The 18,456-nt window shown below is 43.3% G+C and overlaps 1 protein-coding gene across 1 annotated transcript in view; it reads right to left on the bottom strand.

The window, feature by feature from the left end:
• APCDD1 (APC down-regulated 1) overlaps positions 1–8,766 on the bottom strand; it is a 44,833-nt gene extending 36,067 nt beyond the window's left edge. The window contains exon 1 of the mRNA XM_058277353.2: positions 8,317–8,766. Coding sequence (XP_058133336.1) covers positions 8,317–8,374 — 58 coding nt within the window. The 5' untranslated portion in view covers positions 8,375–8,766. The remainder of the gene's footprint in view (positions 1–8,316) is intronic.
• Between the last annotated feature and the right edge of the window lie 9,690 nt (positions 8,767–18,456).

Here is an 18,456-nt window from a genome sequence, read left to right on the forward strand (position 1 = left end):
TGGGAGACAAACTTCACAGCTGGCACAGTTTTACCAGGACAGAGCCTTTTAGGGTCCACGCTCTGATGTAATAATGTATTTTTAAGGATGAAACAAGTGGGGTTGGTATTTATTAACTTTTATCTTTCCCCTTTGAAAAACCCACCATCTTTATTACTCTTAGGGAACAAAATTAAATGGGTCAAGAGAAAGAAGGAGTTGCTCTAAGGAGAAGGAATCAGCTCTTAGGTCTTGGGTCAATTACTAACACTACTCTCCATAGTTAATGGTTTATCTGGTGAGCAAAACGTGGATGGCTTTCAGGGGACGCTATTTCTATCAAGGGGCAGGAAATTAAAGGTGATTGGAGCACCAACTTCAGTGGCAGAGGATGCCAAATGCAATAGCGGCATCTTTATACCCCACGGTGCAAGAATCAGCGAGGCTGTGCCCTCCCAGGAGACCCATCTTAGATTTTTGGTCATTCTGGGGACTGCTGCTGTGTTCACTGAAAACCAGGAGTGAGTCAACGTCAACTTTGGGACTGGAATAGCAACTCATGCATGTGGACTACCACTAAGGCTCTGAAGGGCCAGAAGTCATGCTAGGCAGGAAGCTACAGAGATTATGGCCCAAGGAGCAGTCCCGTGGGACAAAGGGAGGAAGCTCTGAGGGCTTCTTGGAGGATCCAAGATGGGCAGCTACACCTTGAGGAAGGAATGGAAGCTCTCTTGGCAGAGTGCACAGCATCTCAATCATACAGAAAATGGTTCAGATGGGAAGAACTTCAAATGGCTAGGAAGAGAGACCCCAGAAAAGCCAAAGAGGACATGCAGAAGGTGCAGCAGAGAGGGGCAGGCTCCAAGGTCAAGAAGGCCATGCTTGGTATGCTGAGCATGGACTTGATGTGAAAGTGAAGAGGAACCACCACAAGATTTTAAGCAATGTCAGTGGCAGGATACAAATTCCATAAGACTGCTTTTCCCTTTTTGGAGGGTTGGGGCAGAGCAGAAGCAGGAAGATCAATGATGAAGCTGCTGCAGTGGCTCAGTCTGGCATTGTGTTTTGTCTGAATAAATGAGAGATATACAAGAAGGGGACTGATCTCAACAAACAGTAGTGAACTCTACTTTTAGTCTTGGAGATGTGCATGCCATCTTTTGTGTCTTGTAGAAGAAAGTTTTACCAAGAAGTTATATTAAGAAAGAGAGACAGAGAAACTTACACTAATTTAGCATTACATCTGAAGAGGAGTTTTTGTGAAATATTTAAATAGTCTACTTTGTCTATCTTCCATTGTATAATCCATCATCCTGATACTTGGTAGAGCACACTCAAGGATGTTAGCTAACAACGATGGTAGTTCTGATCAGAGTAGACCTAATATTTGTAATAATAAATATGCTTATTATGTATAATAATATTTGTAAAGCCTTTCACTCAATTGGACTATCTGTTGCAACTGGAAGTGTTGGTTAATTGCAATTTTTGTTTGTTGAACATCCTGCCATGCCGCGTGGGATGAACTGGACACTGATTCTTCTCTGATGATGCAGGTTCTCAAAATGGCTAAAGGTCATTTTTAAGAAGATCAGTGTGGTATGGTGTGGGGTGTGCTGGGATGAAATAATAATAAGCCTGGAGTAAAGGTACTGGCCCAGCTTTGACCATGACATTGCCCCCACCACCCCTTATTTTTCTTCCAAAATGAAAATGAAAAACTCTATCTGTGTAAGTGCACACACAAATAACATCAACATTGTGGTTAATGGAATAGTCTAGATGTTTTGGTTAATTGAGGGGACTACTTAATGAGGGTTCAAATGAATCCAGGGGAGAAAGAATCTCCAAGGAATAACCTCAACTGCACAGTCAGGAAAGCAGTGAGAGTTTTGAGTCTTCCAGTTGGCTTTGGGCAAGTCATTGAATCTGTGGCCTTCTTTTTCTTGAATAAATTAAAAGTTATGATAACACTGGTAATAATGATGCCTAATATTTATAATGCTTGACAATTTACTCTCTGCATACAGTTTCTAAGTTAATCAAATGCTAGTTACTCTGCAGGTGTAGAAAGGAGCAACTGGAGAATGGCCCTCTATTGTGAAGAGTCGTGGAAATAGTGGGTCAGTTATACCAACTAAACGGGAAGCACCCCTTGCTCTATGGCCAGTCCAGTGGAATTCTGAAGGCGCTTATCAGCGACCTCACTCTCCAATGGTCTCATACCTCAGGAGGACTATGATAAAATGATTATGGCAAAGCAGGAGTTTCTTTTGAATGTATGGGGGAGAAAATGTAAATTCGAGATATAAATTGCTCACCTGCTGAAAACAAATGAAGTCCTGAGGGGTTTGGGTACAATTTTACAAATTACCACTTCCAGGGAACTGAACGAGCTCCTGGGACTTTGGAGTGCTATTTCTTTGTGTGTGTGTGTGTGCACGCGCATGTGCAAGTGTAAGGAAGAAATTATGCTATAAAAGTAACCCTAAATGACTGTGGAATGGCCTTAACTAAAATCATAATTACAATAACTGACTGACTAGGGAGTGAAAATTCCCAATGATATCAAATTAAAAAATCAGATTTCCCTAAATGAAAGGAAACATAGGGTTTGACCACCAACACTAGGATCGACAGCCTAAATAAAAGGCTCTGTGACTAGGTTAACTGTTTACATTATCTGAACCCAACAGGTTCTGTTTACAGAAAGCGGTCCTTAGCACAATTTCAAGGGAACAAATAGAGGACTTCTGCTGCTGTCATCCTTAGGAAATTTTCCTAAAACCAGGGTGCTCTGAGAAACAAGCCAAATATAGAAAGAGACCAAAAAAGAACTCTGGAAGGGAGAGGGAGTGGGGAATGGAACAATGGCTACTTGCCTTGGAAAGCCAATATTCATTCATTCAACAAATAATTGAATGCCTGTTCAGTCCTAAGTTCTCTCAGCCAAGAACCACTGTCGATATGTGAAAGAAAAAGTGAAATAGAAGGATGGTCTATGCCATGTCCAAATTCCTGATTTTTTTTAATAACATTTGAAAAAATCGGAATTACCTAGATATATTTCAGGGTTTTTCACCTGCCTATCTACACTGGCTGAAACACCAAAAATTCAAGACCATTTTGCATATAATAGAATATAAAATTCATCGGGCAGGAAACAAGGATTTTCTTGGGGGATGTACTAATTTTTGATCAGGTTAGAGTATATATGCTCTAATGCTTTTTTAAAAAAAAAACCTTAATTTTAAAAAAAGGCTACATAAGAACAGTGTCAGAATAATGATACTTGAAGGGATTCGAGTGACTTTTCTTATTCATTTTGCATCTTTCTGTACTTTATTAACATCCATGGATCATGTTAATGATCAGAGTAAGAAAAGCATTCTCAAGTTAAAATCTGCATGATAAGGAAAAATTTAGAGCAGGTAAAATATGACTGATTAAATTAAATGCAGGTAATTACTTAGCCATGAAATTGCCCTACCCAATTAAATAACGTCATTACTGTAAACGCATCCTTTGACGTGGATAATGCTAGATAAAGTCCAGCACAGGTTTCTATTTAAAATAAAAGTACATACATATCACAGATAGACGGGCTTTTACTACCATGCAGGTACAAGGTTACCAGGTTCTTATTTTCATTTTCATTTGTGAGAGGAACAGAAGTCAAGACAATAGCCTTTACCAAGCTTTAAACGTTCTTATCTAAAAGCATTTTCCCTTCTTTTAAGGAGAAATATAATAAAGTTAAGATTTCAAATTCCTGGCTCCATTTAACTTCAGTTGAAAACAAGATAATATTTTTATGTGAGAGGCTGGGGTTGAACCAGAGGATCGGCGGCTGTACATGGTGGAGCTGCAGCTAACTGCTGCTGCCACACTCGTCCTCTTCAGCACAGTTGTGTGTGAGTGTGCAAGTGGTGTCAGTGCACGTGTGGTGTATATGTGGTGTGGTTGTGTGTGTTGTGTATGTCGTGTGAATGTGTGGTGTGTATTTCTGTGTTGCGTGTATGCAGTATAAGTATGTGGTATGAGTGGTGTGTATAAGGTATGGGTGTTTCTGGTGTGTGTGGGTATTGCCAGCAGACAAAACTGTGCAGCCAACCAGAATGCCTTCCTCCTGGCTTTGAGGCTCTAAGATAAGCATTTCTTCCTCACCCCTAGATATTCTTCAGGAATCTTCAGGAAAGGGGACGTACTCCTCCTTACGCCCTATCCCTACCTATCATTGGCCAATGGTACACAGTAGGCCTTCATAAAAGTACTTGTTGAAGGGATGACTGGCTTCAATGAATGAATTTGGAAAACCCTTGTAGAGCAGGACAACAGAACAGCCTTAATTTCTGGCTGGGATAGCCTTTCTCTAACACAGATATCACTCAACATTCCTGACGAATTTCATGCCCAAAGTGTAAAGAACCAAGAAATGATCTATTCACATAAAATCTTGGCACAGCGAGAAGTCCTACTTTGACAACGATGGCAGAGTTTTCTCCTTAAGTTTTCTCTGTAGTAACTTCAACTCTATGTGCAGAGTCTACCAAAGACATGCTCTGTGAGAGGACTCTCAGCAAAAGTAGAAAATCACTAACAATCATTTTCTATTTCTGGACTTAAATGTTTGATGCTTCAATTTAATAGATTATATCAAGTTGTCACCAGTCTGTTCCAAAACAGTATGTAATTACACAGTCATCTCATCCACTGATTTTCAGTTCTTTTCCCTTTTAGAGGGGAAAAAAAGGAACATGTCTCTTTCAAACTGTGCTAGCTTTCCTGCTTAGCCACATGCTTGAAAGAAGTCAACTTATTTACCAAGAAAATAGTTAACATCTGTCTAAGACCCCTGCTATGACCAGATGATCCATGTGTCTTTTCAAGATTTCATTTTCTTTTTATGATCAAGGGGAGAAAAGGTGCAGGAAAGACAACACTTTGGTGACAAAAAGAGTCTCTGTCATTGGTATTTCAAAGATCTCTATTTCACCCAATTTAAATGTGTCCTCCCATTTTGCTGGTTAAAAATCTGTCATTTGGTAATCTATGCAGTTTTGTTTTGTTTTGTTTTACAGTTTTGATCTAATAAGCTTGAACACAAGGGAATAGCTGAAAAGAGTCTCTGCCTTTCAGAAAAGTCAATGAATTCCACAAAAGTAAACAACATCCAGGAATGGAGGCTCTCTCCCAACATCAGCTCCAATCCTTAAAAACAAATGTTTTCCTTAGCAAAGAGAATTAGTACTTCACTGTGCATTAAAGCACAGCTCCCTTGGAATACCTTGTGCTGCTCTGCAGTTCTGGAACTGAATGATTTTTAGAATTTGACATCTGAAACTTTCGTGGCTTTTCATGTAAGCAAAGAAAACAGTGATAATGGACATCTTCCAGCTGCATACCGTCATGACATTCAATAGGTTTTATTTGGACTCAGAAATGCAATTGTTTTCAGAATCTGAAGAACAGGAAAGTAACACTGACATGTATACTTTTATGCCGTCAAATTTTGAACTTGGGTCTTGCACTACATTTACAGTTGAAAAAAATAAGAAAAATAAACAGGCTCAAGTCTCGCCAGAGTCTAAATTACTCACCAATAGGCACTTAAGAAATGATTTATGACTTGCAATGAATTGAAATAGAAGTAACAACAACAACAAAAAACTGGACAAAGACCGGATACCAAACAAAATAGTACCGATAGCATCTTCACACAGGCTCTTCATAAAGGCCTTGTGTACTTTAAGAAAAGTTTCCACCTTATTAATGTGAATTGGCATAACAACTAATCTGTAAATGGTGCCTGAAACTCAATTTGTTGGTTTGTCACAAGCACTCTCATAACCATAGAAAATACATTTTACCTCAAAATTGCTACCATAAATAGACAAATGATGTCATGTGGTTAGCAAAATAAAGCACCCTATTTACCAGAAAAAAATCATTATGCCACTCCAGAAAGATTTCAGGTAAGTTTCCTTCAGACAACTTCAATTTAATATTTTTGATCAAGCTCCATCAGTTACTACAGAATTTTGGAATGCCTGCAAAATCCCTTTCAAACCATTCTCTTAGGTTAGGTTAATTAATACCCATTTTCTCATAGAACTACTTCAGTCAAGGAAAAATGAGAGGAACAGGGAAACAGGGGAAAGGGGAGACTACTCAACTCTTTCCAGTGCTTTACATCATCCTAACTAGCTATGACAAACTCCTATCACTCTTAAATCCTGAAGAATGTATAAACTGAGCAACAATTCCCTCTGTTTATTTTCTGCACTAACACCCAACACTCCCTGTTGGATCCAAGTAGACTTGGGGGCGACTTCAATTTTAATAATTTTCCACTGCAGGTACATTTTGCACGTGGATAGCTCTGTGTAGGCGGCTCCAGGTCATCCATTTAGACTTTGCAAAGCCCGTTTTAGTTACATCCCCTTCACACATGCACACAGGCACACACATTCACACACGTGTGCACACACATACACATTCTGGCGTTGCTGTCCCACCATGTTTTAGCTCAGACTGTCCCTTCTAGTGCCTCTCTCTGTAGACAGGGCTCTTCCTAGGATCCTGGGATGGAGGGATATCCCTGATCCCAAGGAGTTCCCAGACTCCTGCTTCTAATTTGGGTGATTTGGGACTATACCACAACCTCCCTAAGGGTAGACTTGGGCTCTTGCTACCCACCAGCTGTTAGTTTCCCAGCTCGGATTGGTAGCGTAGGAAGTATAATTACAACCCTACCTCTCAAAAGGGGGAGAAAATTCCCATTTTGGACTAGGTAGCATTGCTGAGGTTCACTTGTGTAGTTCAAAAAGCAAAGGTTTTATGCAAAATCCTCTGTTTATGCCAACTTTTCAAGTAAAGTTTCCTTTTAAAGTCATTTGGCCATTCTATCTTTTTCTTCACAAGCTATTGCAATGGACTTTTTTTTTTTAAGGGACCATTTTCCCTGTTTCATCTCTCTCTTTTTCTCTCTTTTTTCTTCTGTGTGGCAGCTGCTGTTTGATCTGTTCATTGGCTCTGATTTGTTTCATGTTTCAGCCAAAGATTAAAACTGCTCTGTAATTCTAAGCAGATGGGCCTAGGAGTCCAACCCTATAATTATACCTCCTCTCTTTTGCCCTCTAACTGCAAGCTTCCATCCTGACTTTGAACATCTGGGATAGCTGCGGCTCAGGGTACACCTTGGAAGTCAGGCAGGTCTGGCCCACTAGAGGCATTCACACAGCCTGTGGAGTTGCGAGAGAGCGGTGGTGAGCCTCCTGCCCGGGGAAGAGCCACAAAGAAAGCAGCAGCCCTGCAGCTCGTGGGTTAAAGACTTCCCTTTCCAGGGATCGACTGGGGGATCACAACCTGGTTTCCTGTCCTGACCACAAGGAACCCTGGAGCCCAAGCTGGACCCTGGGCAGGGGAGAGGTGTCAGGAGGGAGGGAGAGCCCTGTGGTCATTCAGGGGAAATGTCAGCCGTCCCACCCTCAGCGAAAGTGGGCCTGTCACCGTGATCAACACCAAGCTACCACTAAATCTGTGTTGTCGACTCTCCTACAATCCTACCTGATTTTTCCCAGTACAATTTCTGGAACTCTTAAAGGGCTGATGTTTCCTGGATAAGGGTTTAGTAGGTCCCCTGAGAAAAATGTATGCAACCCAGAAACAAAAGGATCCAGCAGGAGCCCAGGGCAACGAAAGCATCAAGTGACCCTTTGCAGGCCTGCTCTAACGCTTATGGCTTGGGCAGGAGATGTGCCTCGCTCCTTGAAACTGCACCCTAACAATGAGCAGCCTCGTCCCATAGGTCTACTTGGGAGCGAACCCCGCCAACCCCCTTCAAAGGGGAGCCGGTGCGCTTTCAGACTACCGAGCACCAGTACCAAGGAACGCAGACAAAAACACCCTTGAGATGCCCGGTCCCTGAAGTGATCCCAGTTTCTTAGCAGTCCCAGAAAAACTTCCATTGTAACTCCTGCGCTGTGACATTTTGCAAAGAGCATCGCAAAGCATGTGGGCTCGCTACAGCCTGGAGTCTAAAAACCCACCAGAATGGATCCAAGGGTCTCTAGGAATCGCTGCCAGGGATTCGAGAGATCAAAGGGGTCTGTGGGTGAGGGGAAGCGGGGAAGGGGGTGTCTCCCCAGGTTTGCACCTCCCACGAAAGAAAATCGGAGCAGCGAAACAGTTCTGAGCGCCCCGTGGGTCTAAGCGGCTCCGACTCTAGGAAGAGGGGGAGTCCCTTCTCGGCGGGACCAGGGTGCAGCCGGGGGACTCCCGGGGCTGGCGCCCGGCGCTGTGCGTAGGCTCCGAGGGGGCCGCGGGGGAACTCACCGTGCAGCAGGAGGGCCGGGAACAGGTATCTCACGAGGAGGCAGCCCAGACAGGACATCTCCAGCCGCTCCGGAGTTCGCGCCGTCCCGCGCAGCCCGCGCCGCGGAGCTCCCCTCCTCGAGATGCCGGAGGGAGGACCCGGCCGCGCTCAGCCCCGGCGCCGGGCCGCCCCGGAGGGAGTGGGGACAAAGGACGCGGGCCGAGCCAGGCCGCTGTCGCCGTGGGCTCGCCGCGGGCCCCGCGCGCTCCGGCAGCCTCCGGCTCAGGCGGCCCCGGCGCGCCCCATGCCCGGCTCCGCGCGCTCCGCGGCCGGGGGCTCCGGGGCCGAGGGTTCGGGCCCGGGGGCTCGGGGCGCGCTGTCACCCGGCGCCGTGGGCTCGCGCTCCCGCCCGGCACCCGCCAAGTCCTCCGCCTCCTCCGCGTCCGCCGCCGCCGCGCGCGCCGAGGTGCAGGGGCCGCCACCGCCGCCGCAGCTGCAGCGTCTCTTCATATTTCCAGCGCGCCGGCGGCGGGCGCGGGCCGGGGGCGGGCCGGGGCGGGCCCCGGGGGAGGGACGCGGGGGAGGAGGGAGGAGCGGAGGGGGGAGGGGTCGGGGAGGGAGCGAGGGACTTGAAAGGCGGCGCCGGACCCCGCCGCCCTGCGTCTCCCTCCCCCCTCCTCCCTCTCCCTCCTCCCTCCTCCCTCCGCCGTCCTCCTCCTCCTCCTCCTCCTCCTCTCCTTCCCCTCTCCCCTCCATCCTCTCCCTCCTTCCGCCGCCCCCTCCTGCGCTCTGCCCTCCGCTCCCCTCTTGCTGCCGCCCGGGCTGAGCACAGGCCTTTCTCGATCTTCACCCCCCACTCCCCTGTCTCCGCCGCCCACCCAGAGAGAGAGCTTCGTCCCGCGAGGGCCTCAGGGCCGGCTGCACCCACCCTGCCCGGCCTTCGCCCAGGGCAGCCGGGTTGGGGGTCCCCACAGGTGAAAGGTGGGAGCCCCGAGCGGAGCGTGAGCAAGGCTTGCACGCGTTGGGGGGTGTGTGTGTCTAAGAGAGAGGTAGGAGAGAAGGGAAGAGAGAGGGGGATTCTGAAACTGAGCTCCTGGGACGCTGGAGAGTTCGCTCGTCGGTGGGAGCCCTGCTTGCCTTCGCCCAGAGGACCTGCCGGGATCGCGCCGACCTGGTTCGCGCCGCGCTCCTCCAGGGAGCACGGGAGCCGGGCGCAGGCCCCAACCTGTGAAAGGAACGGTGCAGGCAGCGGGAGCCCTTGCTTTTTCCTCCCCCTTGCAGAAGGCCAGTGACTGGCTGAAACCTGGGAGAAACCCCTGCCAGACTCTCAGCCAGTCCCTACTAAAGAGGGCTCCCTTCTCTGAGTCTTCTCACGCGCCACCCCAAATCTAATAGCCACGGTGAAGGTGCTTCTATTTGTGTTCTCGGCGTTTGGGGATGTCCATGGGATTTTAAGACCCCAAAGGCAGGAACAACTTCGCTTGCTTCCTTCATTCCCCGGGGCCCTGGTTCCTGCCGTTTGGGGTATAGATTTTTCTGGGTCTCTCCTTTGCAAGGGCCCTCCATAGGTGCAGGGAGGTTTATTGCACTTCCCAGGTTGCAGGTGGCCTCCTCCTCTTACCGGGAGAAAGAGAAGCCTCCGGGTCAGATGGGATCACGAGAACATTTCTTCACTCACTCCTAGTGTTTTTCAGAAGGAAACAGGTTAAAGAAAAAGCCTGACTTCTCAAGAGAGTTCTCTGCCCCTTTGCACAATGTATTGGTTCAACTCCTTATGCTTTGGAGGTTAAACACTAGCTGGACCTCCGCATGAGTAAAATAAATGAGAATACATCTGACAATTTCCAGTTTTCCTTTCTTTTTTTTTCAGAGAAAGCCCTGGGTCTTTTGATGTGATGCTGCTGACATTGTTTGATGTGTCTTAATTTTTACCACCAAGATTATCATCTTTCCATCTCTAAGGCGAGGGAACATAACTCCTACTACATGCCTAGCTGAGAAGATGTTGTGAAGATTAACTTGCTCGTGTTTGCAAATCTTGAAGATGAAAGGCTCCTTGTGTGTGCAAGAGGGACTGATGCCTTTGTGAGCATTAGTTTGAGTCAGGCTTACTCTGCTACCTCTTTCTGAGCCTGATTTTGCTCTTGATCATTTGCCCTTTCCTCTCGCTAGGACTGGGTAGCAGATTATGATGTGCCGGATTTGAATGATTTCCAAGGGTCAATCAGGTTTTTCCATTTTAAACCAAGAACTTGATTTCTTTCTGTAAGGTGGGCATTTGGAAATGAAGTTAACAACATCCTTGGCTGCTTAAAGAGAACATTAGCCGGGTGACCAAGAACACATTCTAGGAGGTGTTTAGTTTCTCTGTGCCTTTTGATGTCTTTTAGTCTGTCAGGGAAAATTTGAAACAAATGAACAACAAAAGAGGTTATTGGGCTTGGTGTGTTTATGGAAGAGCAGTTTGGTAGGTTGTAATTGAAAAGAATGTAAAGCTCATTTATCACATGTTAGCAGAACAATTAGGTAATACATTTACATAATTATTTGACTTGGTTATTAAAAAAAGACTAAAACCAACAGGCTAGCCGTAATTTGGAGTCATCTCCACAGTTGAGTTGATTCAGTTTTTTGTTTTACCAACTGGTTTTACTGGTGTGATAAAAACATAGCCAGAATGATGTCACCAATTAGAAATTTGTTTTGCCAGTTCATTTTCCATGTCTAGTGTCAGACATATAAGTTCTCGACTCTCAACACAATAGCCTGCCAGGTTTACCACCCCACCCTCCCATCCCCCAATGCCCTCATCAACTTTTGCGGGTGTAGATCAAGATTTGTCCTACCTGCAGGGTTTACTTTCTGTGTTGCTTTTTACTTCTGCTGTTAATACACCACTACTTCTGGGCAAGGATAATGGAAAAAAATATGGTCTTAGAATGATTATATGTGGCTATAGGCTCAGACTAGAAGCATTGGAGGAGGGTATTTCTAGAGAGGTAATAGGACGTTTCGAGTTCCAACTCATGATCGGGAGCCTGGAACTGGCACAGGGAATTTTCCCTGACTGCTTCTACAGACCCAAGCCTCAAGCAAGTCTGTAGCCCAGATTTCCGGTACTAACAGGAGAGTCCCTGGCAGAGGCAGCTGGACAGGGTTCCCCAAGTATATCAACAAGTGTGTTAGAAAACTTAGAGCTGTTGGTAAATGACTTTTGTCATGTGCATAAGAGAAGGAACTCAAAGGAGCTAAGGTCACAGGTCCAGCAAGTTGTCTTTTCCCATGGTCCTAATTATGAGCCTCTGTAATTGGCACAGGCTTTAAGTCAAAATCAGACTCAACTAGGATGAGTTCTCCCATCCGAATCATGAGCGCATATTCTGGGAGGTACTGCAAGAGGCATGGAACTGGTGTGATCACCTGGGCTTGATCTTCTTAGGATGGGTGTCTCCGTGTTTCATGAGCACGAAGTAGTAGCTGGCTCCATTGGCATTGTTGTCCTAGGAGGCGGAAGCACCAACGTCTGTACTTTATAAACAGTACTGCAGCTTGCTCTTCTGACATAGAACTCGTGAAAACGGATCTCAAGTTATGCTCCAATGGAGGGCATTTGGAATATCAGAGATTCTAAGTCTTTAAGTTCTTGAAGAAAATAGTAGTTTTAAGACAGTTCAGAATAATCAAAGCATTCATTCCCAAATGCACCCGACTATGAATGTAGCTGAAAGCATGTTATGGCTTTTCAGTGCCGGAGACTGAGAGGGGAAAAAACACAACTACATTCTTGGTCTATATCCTCAAAGGCTGGAAAATGTCACCACCAGGAATAGACTTTTTTCTGGAAACTTGCTAGATTGTCAGTGCCAACAGGATGGTAAATTCCCCTTGACTATAAGCTTCTGGAGGACAGGGGTGGTACTGAGTCGTATCTATATCCTTTCCAACACCTAAGCCTTGATTTTCAGTATTTTGTCCACAGCAGGACTTCAATAAATAGAAAAGACATTGAATTTTTAAACACCCATGCAGCTTTCTCAGAGGCAGAGAGCAAACTTCAGAGTTACATGTTTTTATTAGAGAAGAACTTTACAGAAAAATCATGCAGAAAGTACAGAGTTCCCATCTACCCCTATCTGGCATACACAGTTTTCCCTATTATTAAAATTTTACATTGGTGTGGTAACTTTGTTACAACTGATGAAAAATATTATACAATTACAATTATACTATGAACTATGCTCCCTAAAGTACATTAGGGCTCACTCTATGTTATATGCTCTATAGGCTTTTTCTTTCTGGAAACTTATATACAACCTAAAATTTCCAATATTATCCACTTTCAAATGGACAGTCTGGTGGTATTAAGTACATTCACAAAGTTGTGCCTCCATCACGGTCATCCATTGCCAAAGCATTTCCATTACCTCAAACAAACTCTACCAATTAAACATTAAGTCCTCAAGCCCAACCCCACTAGCCCAGGTAACCTGCATTCTTTCAGATTTTGTTACTATGCATATTCTAATTCACATAAGTGATATCACTCAATATTTGTCCTTTTGAGTCACGTATTTCACTCAACATGATGTCTTCATGGCTCATCCATGTTGTCACATCCATCAGAACTTTAGTCCTTTTTTACAGCTGAATAATATTCCAAGGTATGTATGTACCAAATTTTGTTTATCCATTCATCAACTGATGGACACTTGGGTTGCTTCCGTCTTTTGGGCAATTGTGAATAAAGCCACTCTAAACAACAGTGTGCAAATGTCTGTTCAAGTCCCAGCTTCCAATTCCTTGGGGTATATGCATTGAAGTGGGATTGCCAGGTCACATGGTAATGCTGTACTTCACTTCCTGAGGGACTGCCAACGCATTTCCCACAGCAGCTACCCCATCGTACATCCCACCAACAGTGTCTGAGGGGTCTATTCAACACATGCCCTACAAAAATTTTTATTTTCTGTTGTTTTTTTTTTCAAATAGTACCCAGTAGTGGGTGTGAAATAGGATCTTACTGTGCAAATAGTGAAAGTTTTCCTTTTTCCTTTCCAACTGGGATGACTTTTATTTCTTTTTCTTGCCTAATTGTTCTTGCTGGGACTTCCAGTACAGCGTTGAATAGCAGTGGTGACAGTGAATGCCCTTGTCTTTCTTCCTTATCAATGGGGAAAGCTTTCAGGCTTTCACTATTGAGGGTGATGCTGGTTGTGGGTTTTCCAAATATGTCATTTATCATATTAAGGATGTTTCCTTCTATTCTTAGTTTTCTAAGCCTTTTTTTTTTTTTTTCCAAGAAGGGGTGCTTGCTTTTGTTACTTGTCTCCCTTTTGCTTCATTTGAGATAATTAGGTGGTTTTTTTCCTTTCGTTTTATTAATGTGGTGTAGTATATTAGTTGATTTTCTTATGTTGAATCATTCTTGTTTACCTGGAATAGAATTGCCTTGATTGTGGTGTGTAATTCTTTAAATGTGCTGAAGGATTCGGTTTACTAGTATATTTTTGAGGATTTTTGCTTCTATATTTATGAGCGATATTGGTCTGCCATTTTCTTTTCTATGACATCTTTATTTGGCTTTGGTATAGGGGTGATGCTGCCTCATAAAATGAGTTCTGAAGTATTCTTTCCTCTTCAATTTCTTGGAACAGTTTAGGCAAGATTGATCCTAATTTTTCCTTGAATGTTTGGTAAAATTCCCCTGTGAAGCCATCTAGTCCTGGGCTTTACTTTTGGGGAGGATTTTGATTACTGATTCAATCACCTTACTTGTTATTGGTGTGTTGAGAGATCTTCTATTTCTTCTTGAGTCAATGTAGGTAGTTTGTGTGCTTCTCAGAATTTGTCCATTTCATCTAGCTTATCTAATTTATTTGTGTAGTTGTTCATAGTATTCTCTTACAATCCTTTTTATTTCTTGGTAGTAACTTTCACCCTTTTATTCCTGATATTAGTTCTTTTCATCTTATCTCTTTTTTTTCTTTGTCAGTGTAGCTAAAAGGTTCTAGTTTTATTGATATTTTTAAAAACCAAATTTTGGTTGTATTAATTATCTCTATTGCTTTTTTAATTATCTTTTTTCTTAAAGATACATAGATCACACAAAACGTTACATTAAAAAATGTAAGAGGTTCCCATATACCCCATTCTCCAAACCCCCCACTCCTCCCACATCAATAACTTCTTTCATTAGTATGGTACATTCATTGCCTTTGATGAATACATTTTGGAGCATGGATTATAGTTTATGTTGTAGTTTACACTCTCTCCCAGTCCATTCAGGGGGTTATGGCAGGATATATAATGTCCTGCATCTGTCCCTGCAGTATCATTCAGGACAACTCCAAGTGTCAAAAATGCCCCCCATATCACACCTCATTTTCCTTCTCTCTGCCTTCAGCAACTCCCATGGCCACAGTCTCCACATCAGTGATACAATTTCTTCCATTGCTAGAGTCACAATAATTCTATAGTAGAATACCAGTAAGTCCACTCTAATTCATATTTATTCCTCCATCCTGAGGATCCTGGGATGGAGATGACCACTCCACCTTTAAATTGCGAGAGGGCTTAGATCCCACATGGTTGATGGATTGGATTCTCCTGCTTGCAGCTGTAGACTCTCTCGGTTCCTTGGTGTGTTGGTTGATGATCCTCACCTCCTTGTTAACTGACCTGGGTAAATCCAACAAACTGGAGAATAAGAGTTGCAACTCTGCTGAGGTTCAGGGCCCAGCTGGCACATGGACAATCCAGAGATCCAAGTCTCCTGGGCATACACCATCCCCAGAACCAACCACAGTTTCAGTAAAAGTGACAGAAGAGGCGTGTGTAGAGAGGTAACATCTCAGCCCAACTCTGTCACACTCAGGAGCACAAATACCAAAGTAGGGCCCACTGGCAAGGCACTGAAATCCAGAGCTATCTGCCATGACCATAGGACCTGGCTGTCTCTGTAGCCCTCAAGAGCACCACTACCTGCGGTTGTATCTACTTTGAGTGTCTCTGAGTTCCTGCTGAGAAATGAGTATGTGTGACACCTCTGATGATATTCTGACTCATTTTGAAGTCTCTTAGCCATATAAACTTTTCTGTCTTTACCATTTTCCCTTTTTATTCAAGATCTTTTTTCTAGTTGCATCTCCAGCCAGTGCTTGGTTGTAATCCCTCGGTGCCAGGAAGGCCTATCCCCAGGAGTCACGTCCCATACTGCAGGGAAGGTAATGCATTTATATGCTGAGTTTGGCTTATAGAGTGGCCACATTTGAACAACATGGAGGCTCTCAGGAGGTAACTTTTAGGGGCCCTGCATTTATTCCCTATTTCATTTTTCTCTGCTGTAATCTTTGTTATTGGCTTCTTTCTGCTGACTTTGTGTTTAGTGTCTTCTCCTAGTTCTTTCAGGTACAAGGTTAGGTCTCCAATTTGAGATCATTCTTCTTTTTTTAACATAAGCATTTAGCCTTGCATTAACCTCTGCCTTTTGCTGCTTCCCATAAGTTTTAGTATGTTGTGTTTTCATTTTCATCTGTCTCAATAAATTTTCTGATTTCTCTTGGGATTTCTTTTATGACCCATTGTTTTTTAGTGTGTTGTTTCACTTCCATATATTTGTTGATTTTATAGTTCTCCCTCTGGGTTGATTTCTAGCTTCATTCTGTTGTGTTTGGAGAAGAGGCTTTGTGTAATTTCAATCTTTTTAAATTTATTGAGACTTGTTTTGTGACCTAATATGCTGGTGCAGAGTTCTGTATGTGTCTAGTTCATGTATAATATTGTTCAAGTTTTGGCTTCCTTATTGATCTCTGTGTAGATGTTCTATCCATTTATGAAAGTGATATGTTGACGTCTCCAACTATTATTGTAGAGGTGTCTATTCATCCATTTAGTTTTGATATTTTTTCCTCACGTATTTTGAGGCACTGTAATTAGGTTCATATGCTAATAAAAGGATGAGCTCTTTTCTTTTTTTAAAAAAAATGAATTTCTGTATTTGTAATAAAGTACAATCTTTTTTTAAGCTTTATTTATTTATTTATTTATCCCCCCCCCCGCCCAGTTGTCCATTCTCTGTGTCTATTCGCTGTGTGTTCTTCTTTGTCTGCCTCTGTTGTTGTCAGCGGCACGCGAATCTGTGTTTCTTTTTGTTGTGTCAGCTCTCCATGTGTGTGGCGCCATTCCTGGGCAGGCTGCACTTTCTTTCACACTGGTCGGCTCTCCTTATGGGGTGCATTCCTTGTGCATGGGGCTCCCCGACGTGGGGGACACCCCTGTGTGGCAGGGCACTCTTTGCGCACATCAGCACTGTATGTGGGCAAGCTCCACATGGGTCAAGGAGGCCCGGGGTTTGAACTGCGGACCTCCCATGTGGTAGGCGGATGCCCTAACCACTGGGCCAAGTCTGCTTCCCTCTTTTCTTATATATAGTATCTTTGTCTCTTGTAATAGTTTTTGACTTAAGGTCTATTTTACCCAATATTAATTTAGCTACCACTACTCTTTTTAATTACTATTTGCATGGAATATTTTTTTCCATCTTTTCACTTTCAACTTTATTATATCTTTGGGTCTAAGGTGTGCATCTTATAAACAATATACACTCAAATCATGTTTTTTAAAAATCCATTCTGTCAATCTGTATTTTTTTATTGAAGAGTTTAATCCATTTATATTCAGTGCAGTTACTGATAAGGTAAGACTTATCTCAACTACTTTGTCCATTGTTTCAAATATACCATATCTTTTTGCCCCTCTTTTTCTTAATTGCAGACCTCCCTTGTGTATTGTTGATCTTTGTGATGTACTGATTGATCCCTTTCTCATTTCCATTTTTGTATATATTTGAGATACTTTCTTTGAGGTTAACCTAGGGTTGTATTTAAAATTCTAGGTCTGTAAACTCTATAACCTACTAGTTTAAAAAGATACCAACTTAACTTCAATGGCATACACAATCTCTGCTCCTATACCCCTCCATTCCCAAGAATATTTGAGAAATTTTCAGTTTTTATTTCCTCAAATGTTCTTTCTCCCCCTTTATCCTCCTCTCTTTCTATGATTCTCATAGTGTATATATTGGTGCACTTCATGATGTCCCAAAAGGCTCTTAGATCTGCTCACTTTTTCATTTTTTTTCTCTCTACATACTGTATTATTTCATTGTCCTGTCTTCTAGTTTGTTGATTCTTTATTCTTATTCAAATCTGCTGCTAGTGTATTTTAAATCATTATTACTGTGTTTTTCATCCTCACAAGTTCTGTTGTGTTCCTTTTTAAGTTTTCTAATTCTTCTTTTGTTCACCCATGTTTTTCCTGATACCCTCTAGTTCTATATCCATATTTCCCTTTAGTTCATTGAGCTGATTTAGGACATTTAACTGAACATCTTTTATTAGTTGTCCAATGTCTGTGCTCCTTCTGCTATTTTAATTTGTTTCCTTGAATGGGTGATCTCCTCCTCTTTCTTTGTAATGGTTTGTGATCTTCTACTTATATCTGAGCATTTGATTATTTTGATAGGATAACTGGAAGTTAGTTTCTTCCTCTTCTCTAAGGTTTTAGTGCACTTTGGCTAAGGGTGTAAAGACTCTTCTTCAACACTTGATCCAGTTTATATTGAACCTTTAGAACAGCCCGTTTTTGTTGGGTCTTTCTGAACCTGCTTCTTATCCTGGGCATGTGTAGTGACTTTCATGATTACCCTAGTGTATGTGATTGTTTCTCCTCCGGGAGAAATTTCCTTTCCTCTGTTCCTCTTTCTGGAGTCTTGGCCTGTTCTTTTTGTTTTTATATAAATTTTCTTCCTCAGTGGTTATGATTTGATCAACTCCTCTCCTGCACTCTGGACTGCCCTTTTGCTCCAGGTTTGAGCCGTGAATCTGCCCTTCCATAAAGCAGCTTGGTTCCCCCTTTCCTTTTGGCTTTTCCGTGTCTGATAACTCCAGCCTTAAGGGATCCCAACCTATGGAGCCAAATGGAGTCAATGTTCAAAGATACCCAGTGTTTTTTCATTTAGGTGCATCAGCAATTAGGGGTCCAGCCACAATTTCCCAAAAGATCCACCGTGGATCACTCTGATTTCCAGGAAGCTGTTTGAATGTATTTGCCAACCACTGGGGTCCCACCAAGGATTTTTGTGACCTTGGGTCACCATGCTT

This window comes from Dasypus novemcinctus, chromosome 16 (assembly GCF_030445035.2).
Source record: "Dasypus novemcinctus isolate mDasNov1 chromosome 16, mDasNov1.1.hap2, whole genome shotgun sequence".
NCBI lineage: Eukaryota > Metazoa > Chordata > Mammalia > Cingulata > Dasypodidae > Dasypus > Dasypus novemcinctus.